At 59.3% G+C, this 15,161-nt stretch overlaps 7 protein-coding genes across 7 annotated transcripts; 2 read left to right on the plus strand and 5 right to left on the minus strand.

Annotated features, from left to right (window-relative positions):
• Positions 1-127: 127 nt before the first annotated feature.
• Positions 128-862, minus strand: SPBR_03206 (short-chain dehydrogenase/reductase SDR; the record flags this gene model as incomplete). Its single annotated transcript, XM_040761509.1, has 1 exon — positions 128-862. One exon carries the CDS (start codon positions 860-862, stop codon positions 128-130), a length of 735 nt encoding a protein of 244 aa, XP_040621235.1.
• A 798-nt stretch (positions 863-1,660) lies between these two features.
• Positions 1,661-2,314, minus strand: SPBR_03249 (NADPH-dependent FMN reductase; the record flags this gene model as incomplete). The annotated part of the gene is made up of 1 exon (XM_040761552.1): positions 1,661-2,314. One exon carries the CDS (start codon positions 2,312-2,314, stop codon positions 1,661-1,663), a length of 654 nt encoding a protein of 217 aa, XP_040621236.1.
• Positions 2,315-3,274: 960 nt separating this feature from the next.
• On the minus strand, positions 3,275-4,428 carry SPBR_02946 (aldo-keto reductase; the record flags this gene model as incomplete). The annotated part of the gene is made up of 2 exons (XM_040761249.1): positions 3,275-4,285; positions 4,369-4,428. 2 exons carry the CDS (start codon positions 4,426-4,428, stop codon positions 3,275-3,277), a joined length of 1,071 nt encoding a protein of 356 aa, XP_040621237.1.
• Positions 4,429-5,603: 1,175 nt separating this feature from the next.
• On the plus strand, positions 5,604-7,199 carry SPBR_02709 (uncharacterized protein; the record flags this gene model as incomplete). The annotated part of the gene is made up of 1 exon (XM_040761012.1): positions 5,604-7,199. The coding sequence occupies one exon, from the start codon at positions 5,604-5,606 to the stop codon at positions 7,197-7,199; it is 1,596 nt and encodes a 531-aa protein (XP_040621238.1).
• Positions 7,200-7,324: 125 nt separating this feature from the next.
• Positions 7,325-7,871, minus strand: SPBR_03287 (uncharacterized protein; the record flags this gene model as incomplete). Its single annotated transcript, XM_040761590.1, has 2 exons — positions 7,325-7,501; positions 7,560-7,871. The coding sequence occupies 2 exons, from the start codon at positions 7,869-7,871 to the stop codon at positions 7,325-7,327; spliced, it is 489 nt and encodes a 162-aa protein (XP_040621239.1).
• Positions 7,872-8,153: 282 nt separating this feature from the next.
• SPBR_02609 (benzoate 4-monooxygenase cytochrome p450) lies at positions 8,154-9,936 on the minus strand (the record flags this gene model as incomplete). Its single annotated transcript, XM_040760912.1, has 3 exons — positions 8,154-9,535; positions 9,588-9,623; positions 9,675-9,936. 3 exons carry the CDS (start codon positions 9,934-9,936, stop codon positions 8,154-8,156), a joined length of 1,680 nt encoding a protein of 559 aa, XP_040621240.1.
• Positions 9,937-10,280: 344 nt separating this feature from the next.
• SPBR_02185 (uncharacterized protein) lies at positions 10,281-14,981 on the plus strand (the record flags this gene model as incomplete). The annotated part of the gene is made up of 1 exon (XM_040760488.1): positions 10,281-14,981. The coding sequence occupies one exon, from the start codon at positions 10,281-10,283 to the stop codon at positions 14,979-14,981; it is 4,701 nt and encodes a 1,566-aa protein (XP_040621241.1).
• Between the last annotated feature and the right edge of the window lie 180 nt (positions 14,982-15,161).

Consider the following 15,161-nt stretch of genomic DNA (forward strand, 5'->3'; position numbering starts at 1 on the left):
GGTCGTGTATTTATGATCATCTTGACTGAGCTACATGTTCCCAACCGTATCACCACACCTCACAACACAGGCTCTACTCTGCGGTCCAACATGTATCCCCAGGTCCACCAATTCGCCAACGCCCAATTTAAATCTGCGCCAGTCCACCGTCCACGGCCACCTCACTGGCCGTCATGAAACTGCTGTCGTCCGACGCCAAAAAGGCCACCGCGGCGGCAATCTCGGACGTCTCGGCCATGCGCCGCAGTGGATTCTGGTCCGCAAAGACCTTTTGGCCCCCCTCGCCCAGAGCAGCCTTGGCCAGATCGGTGGCCGTGGGTCCGGGCGACACCACGTTGACGCGGATGCCCGTGCCGATCAGATCCTCGGCCCAGGTCCGCGCAAAATTGCGCACGGCAGCCTTGCTGGCGGAGTAGAGACTGAAGTTGGGCGATCCGGTGGTGCCCGCGCTGGATCCGGTCAGAATGATGGAACTGCCCTTGCCCAGGAGCGGCAGGGCCTTCTGGACAGTGAACAGAGTGCCCTTGATGTTCGTCTCCAGTGTGTCGTCGCAGTGCTCGACGGTGATCTCGCCCAGCTTGAGTGGACCGCCGGTGCCGGCGTTGGCCACGACGATGTCGAGCTTGCCGCGCTCCTTCTTGATGGTGGCGTAGAGGCGGTCGAGGTCGTCCAGTTTGGCGACGGAGCCCTGAACACCACGCGCCTGAGACCCCAGCGCGCTGACGGCCTTGTCGAGCACATCCTGGCGGCGACTAAAGATGTAGACAAAGGCACCCTCTTCGACGAAGCGTTGGGCGGTGGCAAACCCGATGCCGGTGGCACCGCCCGTGATGACAGCGGTCTTTCCATTAAGGCGAGGCATGGTGATAAAATGTGAGTTGTTTTGTTTTCGAGTTGAGTTTTCTGAGGTGTGTCTTCGCATTCAGTTTGTGCTTGTTGCTGATATGACTAGAACCTGCTGGACGACGACGACATCTCCGTCTTATATATGCAGTGGCTCGGACGATTCGTCCTTTCGTCCTGTTGCACAGTCATTTTCTGCCATTCTTCTGCTACGTCTCTCATGATATGTACATTGATTTCCAAGCGAATTGAGCTGCATCCTCTACCTGTTTCCATACAGATTCCTCTACAATAAATCGAGCGAACGAAAACGCCAAGAATTATAAATCACAAAGCAAAGGATAAACAATGTCAAAACGAGCCAGAATCATAAAGACATTCTCTTGTCAACGGATGTAAGTGCGGACGAGTGCGGACAAGCCAAGGGCTGTAGTGAAACGGCTGGCAAAGCCCTCACTCAACTTCCGCCGCCGTAGCGGCGGAAAAGCCGCCACCAGTCAGCACAAAAATTACAAACCACCTACACCCACTCCAACTCTATGTCTCGTCAAATATTACTAACATTTCGGTCTACCCGTAAATGTTGGCCAATAAGATTTCTCCAAGTTGGTCCGCCCGACGGCCGATCAGACGAATTGGACGGCCATCCTACTAGCATTGACGATTCTGATTATATCTGATGGTAGAAGCATATAGTGGTACATATTACTATCTTGTCTGATCGCTCTCGCCTGCTCCTGTTATTCTTCTATTATCCACGGATACAAGCTGCTCCCGAATCGCTGACAATATGAGAGAATGAGCACCCGTCCGTCCTTCACGTAGCCTTCTCGGCCTTTTTCGCCAACGTGGCTGCCAACTCGCGCCATGTCTTGGCAATGTCCTCCTGTCGATCCTGCCAGATCGTTGCCGTGCCGGCCGGCGGAAGGCCCAGCGGCTGGCCCCGGGTGCACTTATCAAACACGTCCTTGCCCGGGTACGTCAGGTTCACGGTTTCCTTCAGGGCCAGCATCTTGAGGCCGCCGCCGAGCACCAGCTGCAGCGCCGCCGCCGCATGGACGCCGCCGTGGCCGCCGTACGTCACCACCATAAACGGCTTCCCCCGCCACTCGTTGTACAGATAGTCAATCGCATTCTTGAGGCCCGCGGGGATGCCCCAGTTGTGCTGCGCCGTGACAAAAACAAAGCCGTCCAAGGCTGCGACCTGGCGCGACCAGGCGCGGGTGTGCTCGTGGGTGTAGCCGTCGGCGGTGCCGATATGGGCGGGGATACCCGGCTCGTCCAGAAGCGGGAGGCCCATGGCGCCGAGATCAATGGTCTCAAACTCCAGGGCGACGCCGCCCGGCGCAGGTGTTTGTTTGAGGTCTGTTTCGATGATTTGGCGAACCCAGGCAGCGATCTGAGGGCCGGCACGGACGACACGCGTGGAGCCAGAGATGACACCGACACGGATAGTTTGGGAGACAGTCATGGTGGATGTGGCTGTAAGCACGGCACGAGGCTGAGAAGTGACGGCCAATGGCGCGAAATGCGGTTGTAAGCAAGGCTGCAGGCGGTGCACCCGTGCGTGAGACGAAGTGTGTGTATGTGTGTACCTGTCAGAACGAGGCTGACAAGGAAAGCGGGGCTAGGAGAGTGAAGAGACAAGACTAGAGAGGTGATGAAGGTGAGTCTGTCTGTTGTTCTCTTGCTTGGGATCAAAGACAGACTCTGACGCTTTTATACATGCCGTCCACGGGGATTCAGAGGCAAGTCGACGACGACACAACGGTGACTTGGAAGAGTGAATCATGAAATCGCCGCCAGGTCGTGACGCGCCCTTGTCAAAAGCCTATCTTCTCGAACCGCTGTAGCCTGACGGCTTTCTCGACTTGGATGACAGCGCCGGTTAGAAGCCGAAGGACCCCTGGACATGTCCGCCACAGCTGTCCAATTTACTCAATACAGCCAACACTAGGCACAGTCGGCCGAATGACAACATCACTAAATTCCGTAATCTCCAGCGGAGTCCAGCGAGGTCCAGTGGGGCGGCAATGGTACCCTCTCAGCCAATCATCAAATTGCTCGAACGGACAATTCGCCCGGACTTTTCAGTTGTTGCAAAAGTCCGGCCCTCTCTCTTACAAGCCATCTTATCGTCATCAAATGGCCAATGGTCCGTCAACATCAACATCGTTAAGTCATGCTGCCTTTCCATGGACGCTTGTCTATTTCGTTAAGCTTTGCCGAGAACAAATTTTATCTTCTCGCAACCAACCCAGTTGTATCGTCGACACAACATGGTATCTTGAAAGACATCACCCTTACACCCATTCCTTGACCGCATTGTGTGCCGCGTCACGTTTGGAGTTATGTATAAAGATATAGGCGCCAAATTTCTTTATAAAATTTAACCATCGCTTCAGTCTCGCTAGCTGCTTGTTTCCGTCATCTAGGAATGCCCCTGGATGGCCACCGGCTTGTAGGGCTCCTCAAGATACTTTTCTTCCTCCTCGATCAGCTCCTTGCCCTGCAGCTGCGTGGCCTCCTCCAGCCGTGCGATGCTGCTCAGGCCCACAATGGGGCTCGACACGCGCTTGTTGATCCACGCAAGTGCCACCTGTGACATGGTCCACCCGCGCTTGTCGGCAATTTCCTGCACGCGCGTCACAATGGCTTTCTCGGCGTCGCTCAGGCCGTCCCGAGTGGCCGCCTCGCCGTTCGACCGCGTCGTCTGGCCGTACTGCGCGAGAGGCCGTGCCAAGTGGCCGCGCGCCAGGGGCGCCCAGGGAATCAGGCCGACCCCCGTCTCGGTGCAGTACCGGTTCATCTCGCGCTCCTCCTCGCGGTACAGCAGCGAGTAGTGGTTCTGCATGGACACGAACTTGGTCCAGCCGTGCAACTCGGCAATGTGCTGCAGGCCCGCGAACTGGTACGTCCACATCGACGACGCGCCAATGTACCGCACTTTGCCGCTCTTCACCAGATCGTGCAGCGCCTCCATGGTCTCCTCGCCGGGCGTGTTGGGGTCGAAGCGGTGGATCTGCAGCAGGTCGATGTAGTCCGTCTCCAGCCGCTTGAGCGACGCCTCGACCTGGTGGAAGATGGCGGCCCGCGACAGGCCGCCCTGGTTCACATAGTCCTTGCTCTTCTTGATCGCGTCGCCGTGGAACACGGTGCGAATCCCGACGTCCTCGGCGACCGTGCCGTGGAGCTTGGTGAAGAGGAGCACCTTGCGCCGGGGAATGTCGTACGTCTTCAATGCTTTGGCAATCACACGCTCCGACTCGCCGTTGCTGTACACGTTGGCCGTGTCCCACGTGTTGAGGCCGCGGTCGTATGCCGCCTTCAAAATGGGCAGCGAATCCTCTTCGCCGAGCACCCACGGTGCCCAGTCGGGAGTGCCAATCGACATGGCGCCGAGGACCGGCACCGAAATGCGGAGACCGCTCTTTCCGAGGCGCTACGAGAGGGAAAGGAACTCGGTCAGTCTCTGATCTGTGTTCGTGGAACTATGATGGTTTGTTATTGCAAAAGCATGCTCACCTTATAGTCGACCTTGGTGGCCTCGACTGAGGCAGTCAGCTTCTCGACAGCGGTCGACATGATGGAGATTGTTCAGTAGGTTAATAGGTTGTTGGAACGTGTGCTCAGAAAACGACAAGACACAAATGAAGCCGGAGTTCCAAAATTTAAGCAAACAAAAGGACTTTCAGCTCGACTAAACATGGGAGCCTTAACCTTTATACAGGATCAAGGTCCGAGAACGGCACATTTGTCATCCGCACATAGGTATTTTGTATGGTACCCCCGTTTTCAGTTACATTCTGGTATCATCTGGCAAGCCGCTTGTCCAAAGCATGCATGCCCGTGCGGGGCACGCCCGCTCGAAGGTGTCGCTCGGCTAATTCGCGTGCCGTTTCGGAGCCATTACTTGCGGTATGTGGGCGGGGAGCTTGTCACGTCAGTCAAGCCAAGTCACACGTGCCGCAAAAGAGCGCGCAAAAAAAGCACAGATGTCGGTCGACAAGGCATTGGAGGTGTCGAAAGTGCTATCAAACCAGAAACTGGCAAGGTTAGTGCGCAGAAATATACACCAAATAACAAAAGAATATCGAGACGAGTCATTAGAGGAGACGACGTTGCAAATAAGCGCCGTTATTAAGGGAGTTAAGCTTTAAATGCCGAAGCCAAAGGAAGATTGTTTTACGCGAGGTGAAAACCCCCGACGAAGCAATGCGACGGACGTGATTGTGAGCTATTAGCTCTAGCAAGGTCGAGGTTGATGAAGCGTAAAGATATAGAACATATACACTCGTAGTCTGGGATATATCTCAAAATCTCGACGTCTTATCTGTTTATTTTCAAATTGAAGCTTTACGTGATGTGTTCGATTCCCTACACTGAGATCTATTAAATCGTTCTAGCACGACGTATATTATCTTCGGCTTGACATTGTAAACGCAAAATGTGACATACATATAGACCAAAAGCGAAGAAAAACAAGAAGAAAGAAACAAACCACAACATACTAGATTTCTTCTCTTAAAATTACCAATATTGTACTTAAAGCACCATGAAAACGTGCAACACAACAGGTCTTTTGCTACTGCTGACGTAATCCATGCAGTTAGCCGATTATGACCTCCAAATTCTTCTCAGGCGCTAAACAAGCGCTGTATGTTATCGGCTGTGGCCTGCAGTCATGGCCACCATTTTGCCATTCTCTTTTGTCAATACCACTAAAGAACATCTCGACAACATTATTACGGCGGACGACAATGGATCCTGGGCGGGCAGCAATGATTGCCGGCGGTAGAAGCCGGCGGTCTCCCGAACGACGCGACCCCACGGGTCCCCGACGCGACAACCGCACTCGCATCGTGAAGCCTTACGCCCCTGGCCCGTCGCATTCAGGCTCAGGCTACAGCTCCGGCTCCAACTCGAGACAGCCGTATCACGGCAACTCGCGCGATTCACGGTCTCGACCGAGTGAATCTCGAAACAACGGCAGCGGTCCTAGCGACGCGCGTGGCGGCGGACAGTACATGACGGAAGAGCAGCTCTCGGAGCGCTTCGTCGCGCAAGAAGACTCGTTTGTGCTCAAGCAGTCCAAGAGCAAGGCCGACATTCGCGTGCGCGAGCGGCGGGCCAAGCCAATCGACCTGCTGGCGTTCAACCTGCGCTTCGTCGACGAGGACCACGACACGTTTGACGACAAGGACACGGACGCCGACATTGAGTATCCGCTGCCTGACGCCGTGATTGCATCGGCCGACGACGCCGCCCTCGACGAGCTGGAGGCGGACGTCAAGTCGTTCCGCACGCTCGAAAAGCGGCGGGCGAACCGCCGGTACTGGCAGGCGGTGCTGGTGCTGGTGCGGGCGGCGCGCGACGAGCGGCGGGAGCGGCGACACGGCGCGCAGCAACTGCAGCGGCAGGCGTCCGACGTCGTGCTGACGGACGTGGACAAGATTCTGCACACCAAGACGCTGGCGCAGCTCGAAGAGATGGAGAAGAAGATTGAGGCGAAGCTGCGGTCGGACGAGACGCTGGAGACGGACCACTGGGAGCAGATGCTGAAGCGGCTGCACGTGTGGAAGGCCAAGGCCGAGTTGGCGGTGGTCAACGATGCGTCGCGGGCGAAGCGGCTGGCGCTGCGGAAAGAGGCGGCAGCAGCACGGGCAGCGGCGGGGGGTGGCGCAGACGACGACAAGGCCGGAATCGAAGAGAAGGACAGCGACGACGGCGAGCCGTCCACTGCCGTGACCAAGACGACAACCGCCGCTTCTGGTGGGGACGCCCCGCCTCCCGGCACCGAACGCTTCTCGGCGGTCGCCAGCGAAGACTTCTCACAGGCCACGCGGGCCCTGTACGAGCGCGAGGTCGCACGCGGCGTCAGCGAGAACGAGGAGATCTTTGCGGCCGAAGAGGTCGTGCCCACGGCGTCGGCACCCAAGTGGTCGGACAAGTACCGGCCGCGCAAGCCGCGCTACTTCAACCGCGTGCAGATGGGCTACGAGTGGAACAAGTACAACCAGACGCACTACGACCACGACAACCCGCCGCCCAAGGTCGTGCAGGGCTACAAGTTCAACATTTTCTACCCGGAGCTCATCGACAAGACCAAGGCACCGACGTACCACATTACGCGCGAAGGCGGGCGGCGCAAGGGCGAGTCCTTTGCGCCCGCGGGAGAGGAGGACACGTGTCTGATCCGGTTCTCGGCGGGCCCGCCATACGAGGACATTGCGTTCCGCATCGTCGACCGGGAATGGGACTACAGCGCCAAGCGGGAGCGCGGCTTCCGGAGCGTGTTTGAGAAGGGCATTTTGCAGCTGCACTTTCAGTTCAAGAAGATTTACTACAGGAAGTAGGCAGCGGACAGCGACAAGGGAATTGTAGATTCTATTATTGTATTTCAGGTCGTTAGGCATTTTTATGATATCCAGCACTACATATACATAGACACAGCGTTTCTTCGTTTAACCGGTTCGTTGTTTTACCTGCACGACTCATTTGCATCCAGCGAAACCCACGGCGGATTGCCCAGCTGCTTGACCATGTTGACAATGGGTAAGAAGACACCGTCGGGCGCGTCCGGGCCTCTTTGCGCCAGCTCCGCCACAAACGACCAGTCCTTCCAGTACCAGCCCTCACATTTGTGCGGTTCGAGGTTCTGTACCGTCAGCGGGACGTTCAGCAGTGGGAATAGTACATGGAGAAGCCTGGCTCACCTCCGGCTCCTTTGAGTCGTCAACTCGTAGACACAGCACGAAAATTGTAATGTAGTGCTTGATGTCGGCAGTAAAGATGTCGTTGGTCACGGACAGGATGCCAAGTGGTGTCACCGCCAGCCCAGTCTCCTCCAGAGCTTCGCGCTGGGCACAGGCGGATGGATCCTCGCCAAACTCGAGGTGGCCGCCTGGGAACTGCCATTTTCCGGCGCCGTGTGCACCCTTGCGACGACCGAGGACAAATTGGCCGTTGCGGTTCTTGACAATGGCCGCAACGCCGACGCGGGGGTTCGGTGGAGGATTCGTGGACATGCTGAAGGGTGGGTGTGTGGATAATGTTTATGTTGACGTCGAGAGAATAAGAAAAAGGATCGCGTTGAAGTTGAGGCTGTGACTGTTATGGAGAGGCCCGTCTTAGTCTTAGTGTAATCGGCGCTGCAGACGGCGCTGTGGGCCCGAGCGAGACAGAGATAAGCGACAAGAGCCGACTACTGCCATCTACATCGTCAGTTGTGCTCCCCTTGGACAAGGATACCACGACTCTGTCGAAAAAAGTGACTGCTACTTATTTCTGGGTTATTATTTTTGTTTGATTTACGCGGTATTCGAGCTGTCTTTTCTTCGCCTGGTCCCCGCTTCCCTGACATGGAATCGTGCCCTCGCACCATTCAGCATGGCCAAAAAGTAGTACCGGATATCCTCGTCTGCCGGCATTGTCGCTTCAATGTCAAAGTTCCGCACGAGAGCCACGACGGCCTTGTATACGACCAGCTCGGCCAGGTAGCGCCCTGGACACGTGCGTGCACCGCCGCCCCATGTCAAGTTTATGCGCTCCATCAGCCGTCGTTGCAAGGGATCCAATTCTTCCTTCCTTTGCGCGTCAAGCCATCGACCAGGCCGAAACTCGTCGGCATCCTGTCCAAAGACCTCGCGGTTGCGGTGCAGTGCAGGAGGGCTGCATCCCACAATGGTACCCGGCGGCAAGACATGCCCGTGCAGCTCGACCGGCGGACCGTCGGGGACCACGCGCGACAGCGACATGCCAATTGCCGGATGGAGCCGCTGTGCCTCTTTGATGCTGGCTGCAGTAAAGGGCACTTTGGCCATGGCATCGCGCGCAGAACAGACAGTCTTATTGTTCCCCTTGAGCGCGCGCACCTCGTCGGCCACGGTCTGGAACGCGTCCGGGTGCGAGCCAATCATGGCCACGGCCGCGGTCAATGCCGAGCACATGGTCTCGTGGCCCGCGCCAAAGTTTGTAATGGCCATGCGGCGGAGGTAAGTGTCGTTGAAATCGGGCTTCGTGCGGTGCAGGTCGATGAGGTCGGCCATAAGGTCGCGGTTAGCTGCTTTGGGTGTCGGAGAAGACTGACCGGCCACCTTTCCCTCCTTTTCCGCCTTTTCCGCCTTCTCTGCCGCCTCCGCCGCGGCTCGCTTTGCTTTCCGCACCCTTGCGGCAACACGCTGGCCTAGGCCCGTGAAGAAGTTGCGGAACCCGGCCCGCGTCTCATAGCCCAGGCGCCAGACGGCTGCAAACGGCCGAATCACCCAGCCGCGGCCGCCACACAGAAACTCGGCGACAACGAATCCAGGGAACAGGCCAAACACGCTCTTGCGGCGCCAGTTATAGTAGCTAGCACTGCTCGACCCAAAGTCTGAGTGTGCTTGCAGGAACTTGGGCGACCAGCCCAGGACAACGGCGCCCAAGCATTCGACGGCCACAATGTGCATCCACTCTTTGAGGTCGACTTCGGCGCCGTTCAACGACCGTAGCTCGGCAACTGCTCTGTCCAGCACGGCGTCCACGGCCGAGCCAAACTTGGCCACGTTGGTCTCGTGATAGACAGGGCCGATGAGGCGTCGTTGCTGGCGGTAGCGCTTCATGTCGCGCTCCGACAGCAGGTCCAAGGTGTCGGGAAAGTTGAGCTCGGACGGCTTCCGCCAGTCCATCTCGGGGTGGAATAAGACGGTAGATACTGGGCAAGTCAGTTTGCGTTCTAAAAGGGCCGGACAGGGTGTCGCACGTACGGTAAAAGTCAGACTTGTCAAAGCCATGGCTAGGGTCTATTTATTTTAGCGGTCGTTCAACAATATTGCATACTTTAGGGAACTCACTGTATATCACCCGAAAAGCCTCTTGCGAGTCGAACCACACCTCGTTCGGGGCCACGCGCACGACCGGGCCATATTTCTTGTGCAGCGTCTTCGCCAGCTGCAGCAACCGGCCGTTGCGCACTTGGTATGCGTACCAGACGCGAGAAAGGGCAGCAAATCGGGGCCCGGGAATGCTGGCGAGGGCTCCGGTCACAAGCCGGCGCATAGACGAAGCGGCGACGACAATGAATAGGCCCAGCAGCAAGAGGAGCACGGCGGGCATCGTTTGGCAGCCCCGCCGAGAGTCGTGAGTTGTGTGTGTTGGAGAGTCATGAGAGCTGCAAGCGCTGAAGGGCTGTTGATGCTGTAAATTTGGGCTCCGAAAATCGATATGCAACTAAGCGCACTAAATGCACAGTAATCAAACAGTGCTCAGAACCGCGCTAACTGGCGACTGATTCACTAAAGGTAAGCTTCGCAGCCTCGCAGCTATCGCGACACCAATTGGTCATCACCTCTATTTCAACCATCTACCATCCACCATTACCGCCGCTACGTATGGCCGACACATAGCGCACGCCATGGTCCCCTCGTGGCCACTGCAGTACACCGACCGACGCCGCGACTATGCGCAAGCTCCTCAGCAAGCCGGCGGGCCTGTCGCAGCAGCACCATGACGGCACTGCGAACTCGAATTCAAACTCGAACTCGAACTCGAACCTAACGTCGAATGCGGCACACCACGATGACGAGCACATGCGATCGCAACATAACCAGCACAGCCACCTTCGTGACCGACCGTTGACATCACCCGTGCCGCTGCTCTATCGCCCCAGCGGGCCCCAGGAGGCCGCGTTCCAGGTAGGCGTGCCGATTGCGGCGCTGGACAAATCACCTGACGGCCGTGCCGCCGTGCTGGCCGGCCGCCATGTTCTGAAGACGGTGCGCATCGAGCGCGGCGACGGCATCGACAGCAACATCTCCATCCGCGAATCGTTTGATCTGCGCACGCTGATCACGGCGCAGGCGTCCCCGCGGGCCAATGCGACGGCGTCGGTTGCCGAGCAGCTGTCCATCCGCGATGTCAAATGGGGCACGGGCCGCAACGACACGCACATCTTCACCGCCTGTCTGCGCGGAAAGATCTTCCAGTACGATCTGTCGCAGCTGGGGGGCAGCAGCGCAAACGCCGGCGGCAGCATTTCCTTTGTCCAGACGCAAGAGGACTCGCGGCAGATCAACGCCCTCGACATCAACCCCTACAAGGACGCATACCTGCTGTCCGGCAGCCAGGACGGCATGGTGCGCTGCTTCGACACGCGGGCCATTGTGGCGTCCCGTCTCGGCCCCACGTTTCGTCCCATGCAGGCCTTCAAGTGCAACGCCGATGTGCGCGCCGTGCAGTGGTCGCCCAAGCAAGGCTTCTACTTCGCCTGCTGCACCGAGCAGGGCGCCGTCATGAAGTGGGACATTCGCAAGCCAACGGCGCCCGTCCTGCGCATCACCGCGCACGAAAAGGCCTGCTCGTCGCTGTCGTGGCACCCGGACGGCGAGCATCTGCTGACCGGCGGCGTCGACAAGGCGTGCCATGTCTGGGACTTTTCCAACGCGGCCGACAAGCGGCAGAAGCCCAAATGGACGCTGCATACCCCGGCATCTGTTGCTGCTGCTGCGTGGCGTCCCGGCCAGTGGTCGGCTACGTGCCAGGGGCTGCGGGCCGCCCAGGTCGCCGTGTCCTACAATGTCAGCGGCCCCAAACGGCCGGGCATCAATGCCGCGCACGTCTGGGACCTGGCCCGTCCGACCATTCCCTACAAGACTGTCGAGCGCTTCGAGTGCTCGCCGTCGGCCTTGCTGTGGAAGGACCAGGAGTTCCTGTGGACCGCCGGCGAGGACGGCCTGTTTTGCCAGAACGACATGGCCTTTGCGCCGCGCGTCATCGACCGCACGGCCGTCTCTACGCTCGCGTTCTCGTCCACCGGCGACGTGCTGACGTTTCTCGATGAGCGACCGCTGCCGTCGCGACCGCGCGTGCTCGCGTCGGTGCACAAGGACTTGCCGTCGGCCACGGCTGCGGCGGCGGCGGCGGCGGCTGTGTCGTCCTCGCACGGCTCCGACCCGACCTCGCCCGCACCTGCTCTCAGCATCAGCCGCAGCGACTCCGAGGACGATGTCGTGCGTGGTTTCCTCATGCCCCGCCGCCGCAACCTGGGCCGCAAGCGGCGTGCCAGCTCCGTCCACCATCTGGGCTCGACTCCGCCGTCGTCGGGTCACCCTGGGTCCGCCAACAGCAACAATAGCCACAACAGCGGTCGAGAGGGTAGCAGCGGCAGCAACAGCAATAATAACAGCAAAACAAGCACCGGCAACAACAGCCTGACCGTCTCACTCGAAGACTCGCTGCGTGCCACTGGTGCGTTCCGGCCGCAGCAGATTATGGCCATTGGCCACATCCCCTCGGCCGCGCGCAAGGACGCCTACGGCTACCTCGCCAAAATCTACTTGGAGACGCTGGAAGAGCGACTGCCCGCCTACGTGCGTCATGGCACGGTTGTCCCACTGCCCGACCGCGTAGCGTCCATTCTCGACACATACGCGCGCGCTGCCGAGAACGTTAGCCACTTCCGCCTGGCGCAGGTCTGGCGCATCATTGCGTTTGCCATGGACCTGCTCTTCCGGAAACGCGCGCAGTACCACAAAGAGCGGCGGCTCGAGGGAGCCACTTACCACACGACTAGGTCGTCAGAAACGCACCGTCAACACCACCACCACCACCACAACAGCAGTGACAACACGGACAAAACCAAGGTTCGTGGCGAGCGGCTCCCCTCGGGTGACCCTTCTGGCAGCACACTCGAGTCCCTCTCGTCCTCCGACGACCATGGCACGTCGACGCTCGTGCCGACGGCCAGCAACAGCCGCACTCTGCCTGTCCGCTCGCTTCTCGCCGAAGAGATTGAGAGCACCTCCAACATGCCGACGCCCTTGGCGCGGCCAGTGTCCGGCCAGGCGTACCGGGGTGGCGGCAATCTCTATCAGCCAGGCACCGACCATCGATCGGAATCCGCATCCGCTGCCGACGGCAACGGCGCCAGCAGCTACGACAGTGCGAGCAACGGGCTGCCATCCGACATTGAGAGCTTCAATCTACCGCCCGCGCGCTACCAGGACTACCTCACCAACCAGCCACGCCGGCGACACCTAGACTCCATGCCCGTCTCGGAGACCAGCCACGACAGCGAAGTGTCACACATATCGAGCATGGAGGGCTACGATTTCTACGATACAGAGGCCATGACCAGCGCCATCGACGTACCCGGCGCCACGGCGCGGCCGCCGCCCACGAGTCGCCCATCCATCATGTCGCTGACAGAGCGCTCACCCGTGCGGCTGCCCGACTTTCACCGACAAGACTCGACCGACAGTGCAGGCGGCCGCATCTTTGAGATTTCGCAGGCTTCGGGGCCGGCACTCGACGAGAGGGACCTCATGGGTGCTGGCGGCAGCAGTCTGGCCACGACGACCACCACCGCCTCTGAGGCCCGTGGCCGCAGTGGTCCTAGTGCTAGTGGCCATGACCAACAGAACGGCAGTGAACGCAGTGTACGCAGCGGACGTAGCGATGGCAACGCGCTGGCCGACGAGTCGTTGAGCCGTTCCCGCGGCCGACACGCCGAGAAGCCGAGACACGACAAAGACAAGGACGTGCTGGCGTCGTCGGCTGCCTCGTCATCGCGACTGTTGCGACTGAACAGGGCGCTGCTGTCGATGGAGTTTGGCGGCAGCGGGTCCAACCCGACGCTCTCCACGCCCGGTGTCACGCGAGATACATACTACCGCACCAATTCGCAAGATACGGAGAGCAGCAGCAACTCGCTCCTGGTCCCACAGGTTCACCCGAAACAGCCGACAAATTCGTTCACCAGCAAGCGGCCGACCCTGCGGCGCAGCGCCTCGTCGCGGCAAGACAATATGAGCGTCGCCACGTCCGAACTTCTCCCCATGGCATACGCAGGCGAGCACGGTGGGGACGGTGAGGACGGCGAGAGCGATGAGGATAAAGGGGATATTGATGTTGACACCGACCGCCTCACCGACCGCGACTACCTCCCCTGGCCGCACGACCCTCCGTTCCCCTTCCCCACCAAGGACGGCAAGGCCAGTGGTTTTGATCGCAACGCTGCGCTCAACCCCTACGTCATTGTCGAGCGCGCGCTGGCCTTTGAAGTGCGCACGTCTCCGCTGCACGCGTCCGCCATGGTCTTGCTGCTCGGGCCGCTCGTGCCCGACGACGTCATCGATCCCCTGCAGGCGCGTGCCATTCTGCACCAGCACCACACCCGGCTCATGGGCATGAAGCTCTTTTTGGAGGCCGCCCTGCTGCGCAACCTATGCGTTCAAGGCTGGCCGTCAGCGACGGGTGCTCCGACGAACAACATTGAGCTGTCCAAATGGGGCGTCCATGCCGACTTTGCGTCGATCGTGGCCCCCGCCAAAAAGAATGTCTCGGCCTCGTACATTTGCGTCACCTGCAAGAAGCCCCGCGAAGTCGACCACAACAGCCCCGGCAGCGGCAGCGGAACCGAGTCGCTGTGGCGGTGCGACCGCTGCAAGACCGTCATGGCGCCCTGTGCGGTGTGCGGCCACCGCGACGTGGCGGCAGTGGACAACCTCAGGCGCGACAACAGCAGCGGCGACAAGAGCAGGACGTCCTCCGGCGGCGCGCTTTCTACGTGGTGGTACTGTGTCGGCTGCAGCCACGGCGGTCACTTGTCGTGTCTCGAAGAGTGGCACGCGCAGGATGCACCGGTCGGTAGCCCCCGTCTCGGGTCGTTCCCACCGTTCCCCGACGCCGGCACGGGTGCCGAGTTTTCAGACGGCTGCTGCCCGCTCGACGGGTGCGGCCATGCATGTCTCCCCGGCCAGTGGCGGACCGAGACAATGGCGCAGCGGAGCGACGAGGTGGCGTCGCGGGCGGCACACCTACTGCCGTCGGCGGTGGCTGGCAGCAGTACGTCCCAAACCGACAGGGAGCCAGACGATGCTCCCACACCCGACTCGGCCCGGGTCCGCGCGGACGGCCACGAAGTCGGCCAAAGTCGGGCAGTCGACATGGTGCGGGAGTCGCTGCGAGGGCCGGGCGGTGGAGGCAGTCGCTCCAGCGACGCAGCTTCTGGCCGCACAATCCTCAGCTCAAGCCCCGGCCGCAGCTCCGTCTTGGCCGGAAGCGGCGGCAGCGGTGCCAACTATCCTCCGCCCATTGAACCACGCGAACGTGAACGGCGCAAGAGCGTCAAGTTTGCCGGAACGGACGACCGGACTGGGTGAGTGAACAATGATGTCATTTGGAGAGCCTACATTTACCAGAACTTGGGGGGTCACGGAGCGTTGTGATTTGTATTCATGTATTTGTATTTTTCATATATTGTACGACGTATTTGTAATTTTGTATTGTATGTGATTTGTATTTTAGGCCTGATAAGAAGCCTATAGCGGTCCTTGATGACT

This window comes from Sporothrix brasiliensis (assembly GCF_000820605.1).
Source record: "Sporothrix brasiliensis 5110 chromosome Unknown Cont17, whole genome shotgun sequence".
Taxonomy (NCBI): domain Eukaryota; kingdom Fungi; phylum Ascomycota; class Sordariomycetes; order Ophiostomatales; family Ophiostomataceae; genus Sporothrix; species Sporothrix brasiliensis.